Genomic DNA, 16190 nt, shown 5'->3' with positions numbered 1-16190 from the left:
AATGCTACATGAAGCCTGACGGATCATTCCTATTGTGTTTGGATATGAATGTTGTTACTGCCGCGCACATCTGCATGAGGGCCTCACGTGGCCTTTAACTACACATCTGACCACTAAACTACAGGAAGAATATTTAGTTACTCGTACTGAAGCTTTAACAAAACCCAGTCAGGTGCATCATCAGGATGTTGATTTTCATAAAGCCCTGTTGTTCAGGTTTCAAGGGTAGAATGCTGAATCCTTTCAATCGAACGTTGATGCGAAGAGGAACGCCGGAAGAGGAATCGCTCTTACTGCTGTTAATGCACGAAGGGCGAAAGCGAGTCGCCTGAAAGGACCCGTATCCCATATCCTCACAACCAACCTGAAGCCTCTGTCTCATAACGATAAGCTCCTCCCCCCTTTCTGTCTGACGCTACTGAAAATCTCTATGGTCCTGTCAAGAAGTGACCAAGAGAAAGCAGAACTTTATCACCACGAGGCACTATATTCTTCTATATACAAGCCAAACTCGATCAGAAGTCTTACTGAATGGTTTATAGCATGGATTTTTCCTTTTATCCGGGATGTGGGAATGAAGTTAAATGAAGATTTAAAAAAAAAAAAAAAAAAATTTATGATGAAAGTTAATGCAAGGACTTGTTATAAAAAAAAAAAAGACCGCTAAAGGTCTATAAGTGTAAAATTGTACAAATATGACCAACACTGCATCTCTTACAGAGACCTAATTCCTTTTTTTTTTCCTTTCTGCTTTCTACATTATATATGAGTCGTGTATTATTTTAACAGAACCTACTAAAAAAAAAAAAAAAGGAAAAAAAATTTAATAAATGACTGCAAGGTATCCTTAAATATTAATGTAATCTGTACTTTTTATTTTGGCTAATGTTTGAGGTATTATATTTTATTATATTATTATTGAGCACTATTACTGATCTTTTAGCCTTCTGTGGAAAAAGATGCGAGTAGCTCGAATAGATTTTTATTGCGTAAAAATAAGACTGAACTGTTCAAAATGGAAAGAATTCTTGCACACTTGTCTCCGTGTTTTTTTTTTTTTCCTTCTCCGCCAACCACTGTGGAAGAAAGCGGTGAGAGTTTCTGGGTTTATTACCGATATGACCGTATCAGAACCACTTCACTATGCTGCAGATTTATTCAATAAACTGGAAACACGAATGGTGAATTTGATTTTTTATCCCAGTAGCTGCTTTAAAATTACAAAAAAAAAAAAAGAATGAAAATACTTAATGACAAAAGTAGTTTTTTTTTCTTTAATTAATAAAAATTCTAATTTATTTACAAATAATTAGAATTTTTATTGAATAAAGAATGTTGATTTATTTATCTGGTTATAGTTATACATTTAATATTGTGGAACATCCATCACTTATATTATAGCAGCTATAAACAGTAGTTCCCTCACCAGCCTTTCTTTTTTTTTTTTTTGTCATGTTACGGAGAAAGCGGAAAAAGTAAAGCCTTCCCATCCTGAAGACTTTACCGTGGTGAAAACTTGAACGAGCAACTTTTAATTCTTGTTACGACATGCTGACACTGGAGACTCCTTCCAGAAACGTGAACGAAAACGCCACCAAATCAACGACGGTGCATTTTTTTCCTATTGTTGAATAACACGGCGTGAATCTGTTTGTGGAGCGTCCGTGCTGTTACTATAGAAGCGATAACGTAATCGAATTCGAGAACCCGACGGCGTTGTGGTATAATTACAATCCTATCACACAGTCATTTAGAGCGATGTTTCTCAATGTGAGAAAGGCAGTGGCAGTTACAAACTGTGTTAATGTGTTGCAGGAATATTTCTACATGGAAAAAAAAAAAATAATAATTCAAACATGCATTGTTAACAAGTCCTGCAGACTTGCGATGGATTTAAAAACCACTTGAGTTTAGTTTCGTGCTGCTCCTGACCAGGCTGCAGTGTTCATATGAATACTTGGTGTAATCAATCAGACGTCTCCATTAGTGAGATGTTTCTGCTTCTTGGCTGCCTTTCCTCCACGCTCCCTCCTTCTCTTCTGCCCACTTTTAGCCTCCTCCTGCCTGAACTGATGCCTGAAAAAGAAACACCAAAGTGGTTTGGGATTGAAGCACTATCGAGATCGTACGACGATACGCGCGGTGTCTAATCCTCGGCTCTCACCTGGACTGCCAGCGTCTGCCGCTGTTCCACACCCGGCCGAAAGACGGAAGCCAGTCGGCGTCGGTGTGTGAGCCGTGGTCGAAGTTGGCGCCCACGCGGTTGGCTGGGAGCTTCTTGAGCTTCTGCTGCTCTTCTGTGACAGAGATTGAGACTGGAGGTTAAAAACTGGCGCAACAGAAAAGGCCAACAGGAGCTTCATTGTTCAGTCGCCATGTAGCCAATTTTTGGGTCAGATTATCCCTTTAAACACCTAGTGTAGCAATCCGAATCACTCCAACCGAAAAAGAACTGCTTACTGTGCTTAAGAAAATCCTGCAGAGATGGACCGATGTCCTGCGAGTTACCCGCACTCTCGTCTTCGGGATCCTCCAGCAGCCATGGAGGCACCGCCCCTACGACACGACACGACACGACATTAATACGCGCAATCGTTCAACGGTCTCAATCGACACGGTTTTCGAGTTTAACTCACCCGTGTGAACGTTTCCACCGTCATAGCAGTCCTTCAAACGGAAACATCAAAGGTTAGAGTTTCTCAAACGAGTGTGATGATGACTCAAAAGCCAAGGACACGATGAATTCTCCAAAATTTACCTGATCGCCAATGAACGTGAGGCCTTGTCCCGACTCGTCCCACTGACTCTGCATGAAGGGATCGTTACGGCTTGGGCCTGCCTGCTTGTTCAGTTCACCGTGAGAACGTCCCGTCTGCTCTGAACCCGTGCTAGCGAGATACGAGAGTCGAATCCAGTGCGACTGAACTGTTACTATAATCCTACACCTTCTACAATATCAATATGATAATTTCTCAAACTACCAATTCTTATATGGTCATGTATGGTGTAACTGATTACTAAAACTAAAAGGAATAGTTTGCCAAAACAAAACAAAAAAACCCCCACACAATTCCCACTTTCCTCAAATCAGCCATGACGTGTTCGGTGTCTTAAGTTAGCGTCTTCAGTTTTGCACTGGAACTAGCAGACTGATGTCACAAACAAGTAAAGCAACACTTGAATATTTGTCTATAAAGTCTTCAGATATTTGCTTCAAATGACACTGAACATATAAACTCATAACATTTTTACAAGTGGAATTATACTGCATCATCTGCCTCACATCCAGATCTCGAACAACTTCAAACTTTGTCGGGTGTGGCTTAACAAGATTGGTTGTAATATGTCACTAGTGGAAACTGTATCTGTTGCGAATTCGTACGCCGCCGCCGCTCGTCGTCTTGCGTGGAATAATACCGAGATGACACCAAGATGGCCGCCCCATAACATTATTAAAGTGTTTAGGTACACAGTGAGGTTTTGTTCATAAGGAGGTGTGGTTATGGGAAAATAATCAGCGACGAGGTGGTGTGATGAGGCCGGACACAAAGCAGGCCAAACAAAGGTTTACGGACAACTAACCGTCACACTCGTGATGTGCTTTTTGAACGTCCCATTCCAGATTTATTCCCCCCTTCACTTTGCTGTTATAATAAGCTCCACTCTTCTGGGAAGGCTTTCGATTAGATTTTGGAGCGTGGCTGTGGGGATTCGTTCTCAATTCGGCTGCAAGAGCATTAGAGTGGTCTGGCACTGATGTCTCCAGAGCAGGGATTTGTCAAGTACAGCTACTCTAGTCCCAGCACAAAAATGTCAGACACCAAACTTCTTGGCCGAACGTAGTAGTGGATCTCTTACCAGGTCGTCTGCTGGATGTTCCGCTGCTCCGGTTCAGCAGACTGCTGCAGCTCGGGACCAGGCTGGGTTTGATTCAGGAAATGTCAACAGTAACAACCCACACTCATCATCCATAACACATGACATTTAAAAAATAAAAACATTTTAAACTAGAAAATACTGCGATCATGCACTTTTATTCAGTGTTTCTTTCTTTTTTTTTTTAAAAAAAAAAAAGGGCAAAGACCAGGAGGAGAAAATAAATATGAATATAAAATAAAAGGATAAAGGCGGCCAATCATCAGCTGCTAAGCCTCGTGTTATGAAACATGCAGCCAGTGATCATCATATACCCAACATCCTGTGCATTTCTGAACACATTTCATAATTTGTCTTATTAACTAGAAGAGAATGCATCTGATTCCAATCAAGCCCCGCCCCCAATGACATATCTCGCCCGCCTGCTCCTGTACACGTTTTCGTTTGTACCAGCGATACTCTCCGATTAACTTATTTGCGTCTTTTTCTCAAACCAAAACTGGGTTTCTGCAAAGCTGCTTTGCTGCGACGTCTAGTATTATCTGAAAGCTCTGTGAACTGAATTAAACAGACGCGCTGACGGCGTCCACGAGCACGTTTCGTGGAAATCTTTCAAACACATACGACACGACTGCCGGCTCGTCCACCGAGATATGGATACTGTTGCTTCACTGCTGGAACACAAACCTCTATTAGAGCCTGAAGAACCTCCAGCCTGTGTTGTTCCTGCGACCGGATTAAAGCAGCTTGCTGGCCGTAACAGAAGAAACCTCGACGTTAGAACTCGTAATCTGTAATAGTAAACGACAAGGTGCGAGGAGATGTTTGGCGTGGAAAACGTACTTCTTTAATAAGCGTGTCCTCTTTCTCTTCGTACTGTCCGAGTGCTTTGGCAACTTCCTCCTTGAATCTGAAGAAAAAAAAACTTCACACTTAATAACAACAACAACAACAACAATAATAATAATAATAAGACCAGGTAAATATTGATCTGCTCTACCTGTCAGTCTCCTGCTCGGTGATGATGAACTTCTCTTTGTGTTTAGGGTCTGCTTTGTTTCTCCACCAGAAGGCGTTCGTTTTTTTGCGGTGCTCTTGACTGAAACACAACAGCAGTACACACACACACACACATAGACACACAGAGTGAACCATTTTAACTTACTGTAATCATCCACTAGGCGGTTCGGTGTGTGTGTGTGTGTGTGAAGTCTTACGTGCTCATGTGCTCCAGCAGTCCTCCGTGAAGCACAGCGACTCTGCCGTCAGTCACGTGTTTCTGCACCTCCACTTCGCAGCAGTAACACCAAAACTTAGCTTCATGCTGCGAAGCGTCGAATTTCTCCACCTGTGGACATTTCAGGGTTCGCCGCGCTTCTCTAACCTGCGGCAGGTGAAACATAGAGAGAAAATGTAGCAGAAATATAGAGGTCATACCACACGATGCAAACCACTCATCAGCAGTAAGAAACCCAGACTGGAATTCACAAAGAAATACAGAGATGAGCCACAAAGGTTCTGGAACAGAGATTAACCTGTACAAAAGTGCAGGAAAGGCCAAAGTATGGAGAAAGAAAGGATCTGCTCGTGATCCAAAACATACGAGCTCATCTGTGAGACATGGTGGAGGTAGTGTCACAGCTTGGGCTTGAACGACTGATTCTGGAACAGTAATCTCACTAATCTTTATCGACTAATCTTCTTTCACCTGCGTCCAGTGACGGTGAAATACATGAAACGGGACATGTTTAGTTTTTCCCTCTGATAGGACTACATTGGTATTGGGTTGTTTCAGCTGGAAACCGTATCAGATCGGGATTTTCACACATCATCTGATCTGGTCGGTGTAGATCAGATACGGATGTTCACACAGAGCAAAACTCACGTCAGGTTACAGGAGTCTCCCACTAGAGCCGGCCAATATCAGGCTATAACACCACGGTAAATTATTTGCAATTTCAGTGAGCTATTGCGAATATGATGATATATTTTTAGTTATTATTTTAAATCATTTACAAACAGATTTGAAGCAGTTTTGAATATATAAATACATGTATAAAACAAGATTCAGTACAAAATTAACAGCAAGTCAAACCTTGCTAAATTTAAATGTATTTATATATAAATTTATTGTAGATTTTTTCAATAATTTAACAATCATTTTATACAAATCCAAAGAACCTGAATTTACCAGGATTTTTTAAAATATATATATTTAAAAATATATTTAAACAGCCAATGATTAACGAAGTTGTTTATTATTCCCGTCCGAAAGTAACACTCAACACAGCAATCCCAAATATCTCATTACTCCCTACACAAGTGCACTACATACTACATATACATTAACGATACCACCCCCTATCTAGTGCACTTATCCGTGCTATTTAAAACGCAGCCGTTAGCCGAATAACCAGCGCATTAGCATCTGCGTATTCTCTGCTAACCCAATCTTACCTTGTCCAGGAATTTCACCAAAACCACTTTCAGTCTACTCTGATGGCTTTTCCCGTAGATGTGACCTTTTCCTGAGAAATCCGTCTGTTGGCATACGGCACAATAAAACGCCCCCATTTTAAGACCTCAGTCGTTTCTCGTGTTAGCAAACACAATCATTAGCGTCTGCGAAAAATATATATTCTGAGGAAGGTGCGTAACGGGAACGTTACCGCCCTCTAGTGGCCCGGATGAGCGCGAAAACTAATAGCAGTTCATTACTGCCACCTGCTGGATTGTCACTGAACTGCACGATAATCTCTACTACTATAAAACACCGAATTTTACACTGCACCAATTGTGGAAGTCATAACGTGAGATTATATTATTCTTAAGTGTTTTATCTCGTTTGTGTTTAAAGGTTGAATTCCTTTACAGTGTGATAGTTGTATATAATATCCACGTTTATTGATTTTCCAATAACAGCTCATCTGAATTGTTTTATTTCTTTTATACCACAGCAAATTTCTAACTTTTTATTTATTTATTTATTTTTTATTAGAAGGTGGTCAGGTCGTACTTTATTTTATTTATTATTAATCTGTTTAGAGCTACATTTAATGTTGGAATGTCTGCTAAACAAGTTAGCTCCTGTTCCTCACTCTATGAAACAACTGCTCCCTCAACAGCCTCTCTTACCATATTGATACTCGACAAGAAGTGACGCATCCACTATACAATTTTCTCTTTGGGTACAGGTGTCACTTCTTAGCAATGTGTGCAGGGATCCAGAATAATAAATCTTCATTATTTGCCATAAGTTTATAGCATTTTAAATCTCCATCATGAAATCTTCTGACCCTGCAGGCAGGTGGCGAGTAATAAACAATAACATTCAGCTAAATGAATGCAGATAATAGTATATTTATTTCCAAAACCAAAACAAAAAAACCAAGAGACTTTATATAAAGCATAAATGTGACACGGCAAATCAGAAAAATTTGCGCACACACACACACCGTAAATGTTCAAGAAAAGCTGTAGTGCATACAATGACCACAAGCAAATGTGCACAAATTCATTCTTCTTTTCAATCCTCCAGGCTCCTGAGCCAGATTACAACTCAAACAGCGCCTGAATCATATCTGTAAAGTAGGAGAAAAACAAAACAAAAAGATACCCAGAATGAAAGATTCAAAAGCACTTGCCACCTCAATGCCAGTACGAGTATCTGACCTGGGTAGTTCATGCTCCTCTTCAGCATCCGGAACGAGTCTGCTGTGAGCGTGTGGATTTCGTTCCTCAGTCTTCTCCGACCATCCAGCGTCAGGTGCCACAGGCAGGACTTCCTCTTCCCGTCGCCGGTCACCTGCTGCGGTGTCTTTCTGAAGCTGGTGCTGAAACACAGGTTGTGGCGGATGGTGTTTTTCCAGCCTTCGGGCGCCGTTAGGAAGAAAGGGAAGTGCTCCCTGGAGAGAGGATTAACAGGATGTCCAAAAGATTCAGGGTTGAACAATACCGGAAATAAGTGTTTTTTAATGTAAAAGTGCTACTGTACACAAAGTTGCACTGATACTATAAACAATATCTGGATCATGAAAATGAAATATCCATGTTAAAATATTTACCATGTGTACAGTGAGGCTGGTCTAGTTGGTTGGTTAATTTCAGTGAGAATTTAACAGTTGTGTTATAAGACCATTTAACAGGAGGAAAAAAAAAAAATTAAATGACCTCAAACAAAAGTGACAATTGTCAGGTTTGGCTGTCAGCCAGTTTAAAAAAAAAAAACAAACAAAAAAAAAACAAAAACACCCCAACCCAAGAGCACCATTAATGAGAAATCCAACATAGAAGTAGTGGAGCAGTTAAAGCAAGAGCTGGACTCAAAGTTCCACAACACCCTGCTGCTATACAATGCAGTAGATTTCAGTCAATTGGTTAGCATCAGGTATCAGTCTGATAATAGTATTATTTCAAAAATGAATACAGAAATGGGATTGCTTAGAACTCAATTATTTAGGCCACCAGCCCAAACTTTTCCTAAATTAATAGGAACGCCATTGAATAGCAGTCGTGTTGGATTTGATCATGATCGCCTCGAATTGATCTGAATGGACTTTTCTGATTAACAGTTTGCTTACAAGCTTCCAGACATTACATGGCTCAGCTGTATGAGCGTGTCAAATAAGGAAGGAAGAAGAAAAAAGAAACAAAACAGATATAACCCACTTGCTAAAACGGTTTCTCAAGACACCCAATCTCAAATCCTTCGCTCACCTGGCAAAGTTGTAGATTTGCTGTACGTTCAGACTGCCAGAGCGACTGCTGCTCAGCGCCATGGCTATGAGGATACAGTAGTTGACGGGCGGACGAGGCCAGGCACCGCTCTTCAAGTTGTGGCTGTCCTGCAGGACTCTCTGCAGCCTCCTGCTTTGAGCCAGGCCTAGCCTGCGTGAAGACGGCCCCTTTGGGGCTCGACCCCTCCGGGTACCTTTCACCTTACGGCAGATTGCCACGTCCTCCGAGGATGCGTCATCATCTGTGAGCTTGAATGACAGAGGAGTGCTGCTTCTATAAAGCGCCATTTGGGAAGAAATGTCAAGGATGCAGAGCTCTTGTAACAGAGCCTACATTATGGTTAAGAACAACATTGAGATGGTAAGATCTGTGATTATCCAGTTTCTTACTGAGGAAAAAAAACTGGGATGTTTTCATTGTTTTTGTTACAACAAACTAGCCTTTGACTGGTCACTTAAATTTAATTAGTTTCATCCAAACCTGAATAACTCAAACATGTTGGCCTATAATAATAATAATAATAATAATAATAATTATTATTATTATTATTATTATTATTATCAACAACAACAACAGCTTGGACCTAATGTGTTTCTGTTGGTAGAAATTTCTAGAATAAAATGCTCCATGTCTGGGGGGAAGAAAAAAGAAAAAAAAAAAAACAACAACAACAACAACAACAACAAAAAAAACATTATTGCCATTTTATTTTTTGTATTTTAGATATTTGTTGTAATGTATTGCAAATGTAATAAATGTATTTTAAATCAAAGAACTGACAAGAGTTTGTGAACCACTGGTCTAAGGAAATGGAAAAACCTTCCAAGTGCACACTTTGATGCTGTTAAGGTCTCACCTGATATTCACTCAAGAGAGACGCGTCACGCAGCGATTCATCCAGACAGGTTTCATCAGACAACGACAGCAGGTGCAGGTTTTGTCCAGGCACATCCAGGGCAGGACCTGACGCAGATCTGTCTATTGTTAGTTTTGGAAGCGATGGCATTTTGTCTCTAACAGGGTATTTGATGGGGCAGGCCAAACAAGGGTTCACCATCAACCACAGATTTGGCTGCGTTACAGATTCTAGAAGACAAAAGGCGTAAAAATGTATAATAATAATAATAATAATAATAATAATAATAATAATAATAATAATAATAAAACAGTGGGTGTGTCTTCAGGGCACAACAGAATTATGGGGTTATTTAGTCTTTATATTGCTGTCCAAGTGGACTGCAGAATAATCTGATGAGTCACATCCCTGTACACATCATTAGACAGAGGATATTTCTGCAGTCCTGTATGCCAGGAATTATCAGTACCATTGGATATGATAGATTTTTTTAAAAAGTGAGGGTTAAATTCAGTTCTACTTTTCATACATCGTTTATATCTCACTGAATATTGTGAACCTCACTGAACTGTTTATATCTCGACTCCTTAAGAGATCCTAAACACTCCGGTGAGGTTTATGTCCCATTTATGGAAGGAGTCTCCAGTGTGAGCGCTTTCTTACAGTAAGTCTTCTGCCACAGGGAAGTCTTCATGACAAAGCATGTTGAGCTTTTTCACTTTATTATTGCTGTCTAACCCTAACATTGAGGAAAAATGAGAGACCCCTGTTTATAAAGGCAATAATTTAAGTGATAAAAGGAACTACCTTGGTATGATTATTTTCCTAACACAGCACACCCCAAACCTATTTGGAAAACATACTAAAATACCATTAACCAGTAAAATCCACAATGGTTTCCAAAAGGATGTTCTCCAAGCGTGTTCGTGTGACCTAAGCAGCGCTGCTAATTAGAAACATTATGCTAATTTTGCTCATGTAACCACACCTTTGCAGTCAGTAATGTTTGGCTGATGAAGCTCTTCTGGTAAAGTTCTTCTTGAGATTCTGGCGTAATGCCACTGCGCCAAATACTGCTCATTCCTCATCTCATCTGTGGAGAACGTTCACAATTAACAACAAAAACAACAACAACAACAAAACACACTCGAAGCATTTTTTTATTATTATTTTGACGTTAAATAAACAAATAAATAAACATAAATAAATAAATAAATAAATGGCGTATTTTATACCCTGATAAAACTGGTCTGTTGTCGTGGTCAAGTTAATCTCCTCGTTCATGTCCCAGTCGTGAAGACCGGTTCTCAAATGCAGGTCTAGAAACTTCTCGCTAGCTTGTAGCTGGAGAAACATCTTCCTATCTTCCTATCTTCCTTCCTTCCTTCCTTCCTTCCTATCTATCTATCTATCTATCTTTCTTTCTTTCTTTTCTTTTCTTTCTTGACTGTGTTAGCTTCGTCGGAGTTAAGAAACATCCTCCGTCGTAAATGAAAGCAGGACATGCTCTATGTGTTCACACCAGGTGTCTGCAATTAACCGCCATTTAATGAGAAACGAGTCGTTTCCACTGGGCTCGCGTGAGGAGAAAATGCTAGAATTCTTATCTATAATGTTATGGAGGTGTCAGGAACAGTGTCAGTCCGAATCACAATTTATTTATTCATGAATGAAAGGGAATTTTCAGCTTGATAGAAGTTCACAAACCCTAAGCTTAACCCGGTGTTCCAAACTGCCCTGCTGAAAAGAAAAACAAAACAAACAAACAAACAACAACAACAACAATAACAATAGAAACCCTCATAGGATTTGTAATGGTTAATAATGGGAATTGCATTGGTTTTAGTGGAAACTGTAATGGTCCCTGTGGGCCTCTACTGGTTATTTGTTGTCTTCTGTTGGTGGAATATTATTTCTAGTGTATACCATTAAGGACCGATAATGGTAATGGTTTTAATGGTTAGCTGATGGTTTGTAATGGTATTCGTAGTGAAAACCATTCGAATTTCTGCCATGGTTTCAATTGCTTTTTGTTGTTGTTGTTCAGCAGGGCGGCTTTCCTAAAAGCGTTCAAGCTCTCAATTCATTCATTCAATTTCCAGTTTTATTAGTTCCATCATTTTTGTAAAAACAAACAAACAAACCAAAAAAAAAAAAAAAACACAACCTTTATCTTGGTTCCAAACTGGGCATGAGACAGGGATACACCACAGATAAGACACTAGTCCATTACAGGACACCATGCGCATAGACATTCACAACAAGGTGAGAGTTAGAATAGTTATGCGACCCACTGTCCCAGTTCTGACAGAAAAACGTATTTCTGAGCCAATTATCCAATCACATGATTTGTTGAGGTAAAGACTTTTTGCGTATCGAGGAATTTATCTGGTGAATGTGTTGAAATCGTAGTTTATGACTCCTTATCGAATACAAATTTTGAACATTTATCTGCCTCAGTTGAGCGCCTATGTTTTTTTAATGTGCAATTAGGAAATTTTATTTGCATCTGGTGTTTTCATCTAGCATTTTTTAATGCTATATTACAAAATAACCACCCCCCTCCCCCCCAAAAAAAAAAAAAAAAAAAAAATTTGATGTGGATGGTAACACAGCTATAGACACATGTAGAACATGTGAAATGCCAGGCAATCTGTAACCCAAGCTCAGGATTGAACCACTGACCTTGGAGCTGTGAGGCACCAACACTACCTGTTGCACCATCATGCAGTCCTCCAGCTGCAATTCATCTTAGAAAATGATTGGTAGAATACGCATTTTATAAAATTTGTGCACAGGTTTGATAACCTCCAAGATACAAATCTATTAAATATTCAAATTAGCTTTAAAAGTCAGCCTGGTATTTATTGTTGTGACCACTGTGTGTGTATGGTGCCTTGTGAGGTCCCATCACGTCCAGTGTTTTGGATCTACCGTTACCTTGACCAGGATAAAGCACTTACTGAATATGGATGAATGGATGAATGAATGAATGAACTGCGGCTGGATTTTTGAAAGCAGGCCTCGGTATCTAATAAGATTTAAACACACATGGATATTTGAATCATATTAATATTTATTAATAAATCTGAATGCAGTTACTCTACCAGTTATAACAGTATATTACAAGAAAACAACACATTACTGAGAAAGAATTGTTTGTATTGAAATGATCAACAAAACAGTTGTCAGTGCGTTTGTCATGTTGTGATTAAAGTAGACGATAAATATGTTACAGCAAAAGAAAAAAGATCTTGTGGAAAAAAAAAGAGAAACAAATCACCTTTCTACAGCAGAATGATTGTGAAAGGCATAGCCCTTATGAAAAGATTTAATCTACAAAATTCTTAGCTTGATAGCTAGTTTAAGTATTTATTTTATTATGTCTTAAGAAAGAAATGGAATAAATGAACCTATTCACTGTCAGTCAAAAGCCTTTGAACACCCCATGTGGCAGTGTATATTTGTGAAGTGTATAATGATTTAATGATGTATAATGAGACTTGATTTCTGAACGTGAAGCGTTGTTTTACTCATCACTAGGGGACACCAACGTACTGATGCTGATCCCAATTAGCAGGATAAACGCAGCCACGGACAGGATGACTGTGATCACCACCATTGCTGCGCTGCGTCCTGGAAAGCCAACTTCGATTTCTGTGTAGCTAGATACTGCAAAAAGCCATGTTCGAATGTCAACTATGAGTCACTTTATGTCATCCATGTTTCAGCTCACTTCACAGTTGACCACTTGCAGTGTTACCTGTTCTTGTAGTTGCCATCAGAGGGGTGCTTCTGTACATTCCAATTTTATAGCTAATCCTAAATATACACATAAAGTAAAATGAGTCCCACTTTTTTTTTTATGTGAGGTTCATCAATTAATACAGAAGGTTTTCACACAGAAGTTTTACACTCACCTGTACTGTGTGCCATTGGTGAGGTTCATCAGCTGGTATCCGATGTTTCTGCTGAATGCGGTTGGTCCTGTCAGGTCGCCGATGCTCTTATAGTTTCGAACCGTGAAAATGTTGTGCAAGGTGTCTGTTAAGACCAAAGTTCTCCAATGAAACTCACAATTACAACATGATCAAATCTTGATTAAGATCTAATTGTCGTTAGTAAGTAGTGTTCATGTTAAACCAATTACAGTTAAATCATTCAATGGAGACACCTGTCATAAATGTTAAATACATGTTTGTTTACAGAAAACATATCAACGATGATAGGCTTCTTTGTCAAATAGCACAGCACAGTTTATTATTAGCCTTAGATTGTGCCATATAGTACCAGTGACAATAGTTACTACAGTATAGAAACAATATCATATTAGAACAAGAGCAGTAATATATACCTATGATTTTCCTTGCAACTGTCAGAGCTGCTGTTGTAGACGATAAACTGATCAGGATCAAAAATTCAGCAGAGCTGTGGTGTGTTTTTCGTTTGTTTATTTTTTTTTACACTAAGTAATACGTACAGCTTTTATTGGTGTAGCAATTCAGGTACTCCAGGTCCACACTCTGGCCAGCGTAGGTACAGGGAGGCAAACTCAGCAGGAGGGAGTTGATGAATCGGCCCGTGATTACTCTGTCTTCGACTGATAACATGCTGAGTGGAAAATCTGCACCGTACAGATTAACCAGTTAACAAAACACATTTTTGATCAGTTATAAGGAGCAACACAATGGTACTGACTATATCTTTGGAACCATAGTGTTATTCTATGTTATGCTCCATCCGTAGAATATATCTGTCCTCTACACCTTTCAGTGAATAACACGAGCTTGTCTTGTCTTACCATCAGCGTGGATTAGGGGAAGTAATCCCCCCATGATGAGGAGTACAACCAGCATCTTTGCCCTTGGGTGTAGTTTTGTGACTCCTTGATAAAACGGGATGTTGATGATTGACGATAGATGAGCCAGATCGAGCCGGTGGAAGGGCCAGACGTAATGGAGAGGAAAACAGGTTTCACAAGGTATATATGAAACTACAGCTCTTACAGGATACACACCCTGACGATGGACACTGCATGACATAATCTACCTTAACTGACATGGTGGCACTGTTTACACTCAACTCTTAAAGGTCTTAAAGGTTTCATTCGCTGCTGACATCAAATCATTGCCTGGAGGAAGAAATTCTCTCGATGACTCATTTTACACTGTCTATTTGTCATCCTAACAATTATCTAATAAATATATACACATTTATATATATATAAAGTGAAATAGAAAGGTAGTAAAAATGCAGTGTACACCAAGCTCAAACATTTTGGCCCCTTGAAAAGTAACCTTTCAGTAGTATTGATGGCAATTTCTATTTGACACAGCTCACCAATAAGAGTCGGCTCCAAATCTTTTAACTGGGGATTATTCTTCTTGGCTTAACTACATTTGAAATTGTCTAATCTAACGTCTAATAAACTAAAAAAAAATACCACATTGCATTGCATTTCATAAAATGTCATTAAGAGTTGTTCGCCTAAATAAAGCACCTCAAATCTATATTGACAAAAGCAGGAAGCATCCCTGCATTAACGTTACTGAGCCCTACTTTGTCTGTGCTTTGTTACGAAGATTTATTTCCATTTAAACTCTCGTGTCTTACACGCCGCTGAGAATCAAGAGCACACCTCACCATTCATGCTGGTAAACAGCTCAGATGTTGAAAAGAGTTTTCCATGAAAGCATTTAAGTGGTTAGTGAAAATGAACGAATGAATAGATCGTGCTATAAAAAGAACACGAAAGAACGAAAGGATTAAACAGTGCTAGTGTATAATCATTTTTATACTATCATACTCCAGCACTGTTGAATTTTTGAATATGATTAGTTAGAAAGTGTTGATTAATTTCCCATAACAGCAGCTCTGACAGTAGGTTTATATTAATGCGCTCACTCTAATACATGATTATTTCCGTACTAACTGCTCATTTACAATGAAAATAAAAGGATTCAAATTATTTGTTGTTATTTTACAACAACAACAACAACAAAAAAAGTGTGTAATCATTGATTTGGTGAAGTTTTCTGTAAGGATGTGTTTATTTAATGTGTGGAAGGAGTCTCCAGTGTCAGAGCTTTGTAACAGTCACTAAGTTTTCTGACACGGACAAGTCTTCAGGACAGAGAAGTTTGCCCTTTCCGGTTTCTCGGTAACATAACACGCTGCCTTTTGTTGTCTTGTTAACTTTAAAAGACATAAAAAAGAGAGACTGGTGAAGGAACTGTATATTGCTGGTTGAAAATAAGTAATAGCAGGAACTGACTTTATATTTAAACTGTTCAAACATATATATGATATATGATAATGCAGTATGTCCTTCAATAATAATAATAATAAAAAAATGTAATCACTGACAGATTACTGTGGTAAAAGAGGAATAAAACCCTTCAGGACATTTTGTTATAAGAAAACAAACAATTTCTAGGTGGTAACAGTGAGTAACAATTGTTTTACAGCAGGCTGCATCACATCAGCATGTCCTTGATTATTTTCCTATAAGAGCATGTTTTCCGCTGTTTTATTCCTCACTAAATGTTTAAGCACATGAAATTCGAACGCAACTTTAAAACGTATTTGACAGCAATAATAATTTTATTATTATTTTTTTTAAAAACGCAGAGACTTCCATCTTCCCTTGCATTATACCTGAATGCTCTCTAGTGGATGAGGATGTTAACACATTAGAATCCAAAAGAAAATCTAGTCAGTT

General features: G+C 38.9%; 3 protein-coding genes across 3 annotated transcripts; all 3 read right to left on the bottom strand.

Moving 5' to 3' along the window:
- Window positions 1–215: 215 nt before the first annotated feature.
- On the bottom strand, window positions 216–6538 carry cenatac (centrosomal AT-AC splicing factor). The gene is made up of 11 exons (XM_017460661.3): window positions 6334–6538; window positions 5094–5260; window positions 4877–4975; window positions 4720–4786; window positions 4564–4626; window positions 3859–3920; window positions 2759–2888; window positions 2637–2667; window positions 2461–2556; window positions 2165–2297; window positions 216–2076 (listed from the first exon to the last, which is right to left on the bottom strand). The coding sequence occupies exons 1-11, from the start codon at window positions 6448–6450 to the stop codon at window positions 1971–1973; spliced, it is 1071 nt and encodes a 356-aa protein (XP_017316150.1). The 5' UTR covers window positions 6451–6538; the 3' UTR covers window positions 216–1970.
- Window positions 6539–7219: 681 nt separating this feature from the next.
- On the bottom strand, window positions 7220–11005 carry foxr1 (forkhead box R1). Its single transcript, XM_017460662.3, has 6 exons — window positions 10705–11005; window positions 10458–10562; window positions 9470–9699; window positions 8593–8861; window positions 7549–7781; window positions 7220–7457 (listed from the first exon to the last, which is right to left on the bottom strand). The coding sequence occupies exons 1-6, from the start codon at window positions 10823–10825 to the stop codon at window positions 7429–7431; spliced, it is 987 nt and encodes a 328-aa protein (XP_017316151.1). The 5' UTR covers window positions 10826–11005; the 3' UTR covers window positions 7220–7428.
- A 1528-nt stretch (window positions 11006–12533) lies between these two features.
- On the bottom strand, window positions 12534–14488 carry zgc:194948 (uncharacterized protein LOC796981 homolog). The gene is made up of 5 exons (XM_017460660.3): window positions 14271–14488; window positions 13950–14093; window positions 13390–13513; window positions 13233–13291; window positions 12534–13141 (listed from the first exon to the last, which is right to left on the bottom strand). Exons 1-5 carry the CDS (start codon window positions 14323–14325, stop codon window positions 12999–13001), a joined length of 525 nt encoding a protein of 174 aa, XP_017316149.1. The 5' UTR covers window positions 14326–14488; the 3' UTR covers window positions 12534–12998.
- Window positions 14489–16190: the final 1702 nt, after the last annotated feature.

Source organism: Ictalurus punctatus, chromosome 28, assembly GCF_001660625.3.
Source record: "Ictalurus punctatus breed USDA103 chromosome 28, Coco_2.0, whole genome shotgun sequence".
NCBI lineage: Eukaryota > Metazoa > Chordata > Actinopteri > Siluriformes > Ictaluridae > Ictalurus > Ictalurus punctatus.
Note: the sequence above shows the minus strand (reverse complement) of the source record. Positions and strands in the feature narration are given on the sequence as shown.

Coding starts and splice junctions, on each gene's coding strand:
- cenatac (XM_017460661.3), bottom strand. CDS start 6,450: ATGGGGGCGTTTTATTGTGCCGTATGCCAACAGACGGATTTCTCAGGA. Junction 3,921..4,563: donor TTCTTCAGGCTCTAATAGAG/GTTTGTGTTCCA, acceptor AATCAAACCCAG/CCTGGTCCCGAGCTGCAGCA. Junction 2,077..2,164: donor GGCAGACGCTGGCAGTCCAG/GTGAGAGCCGAG, acceptor TTTCTTTTTCAG/GCATCAGTTCAGGCAGGAGG.
- foxr1 (XM_017460662.3), bottom strand. CDS start 10,825: ATGTTTCTCCAGCTACAAGCTAGCGAGAAGTTTCTAGACCTGCATTTG. Junction 10,563..10,704: donor AACAGACCAGTTTTATCAGG/GTATAAAATACG, acceptor CGTTCTCCACAG/ATGAGATGAGGAATGAGCAG. Junction 9,700..10,457: donor AAACATTACTGACTGCAAAG/GTGTGGTTACAT, acceptor TTTGTCTTCTAG/AATCTGTAACGCAGCCAAAT.
- zgc:194948 (XM_017460660.3), bottom strand. CDS start 14,325: ATGCTGGTTGTACTCCTCATCATGGGGGGATTACTTCCCCTAATCCAC. Junction 14,094..14,270: donor TCCCCTAATCCACGCTGATG/GTAAGACAAGAC, acceptor TGTACGGTGCAG/ATTTTCCACTCAGCATGTTA. Junction 13,514..13,949: donor TTGCTACACCAATAAAAGCT/GTACGTATTACT, acceptor TGGTCTTAACAG/ACACCTTGCACAACATTTTC.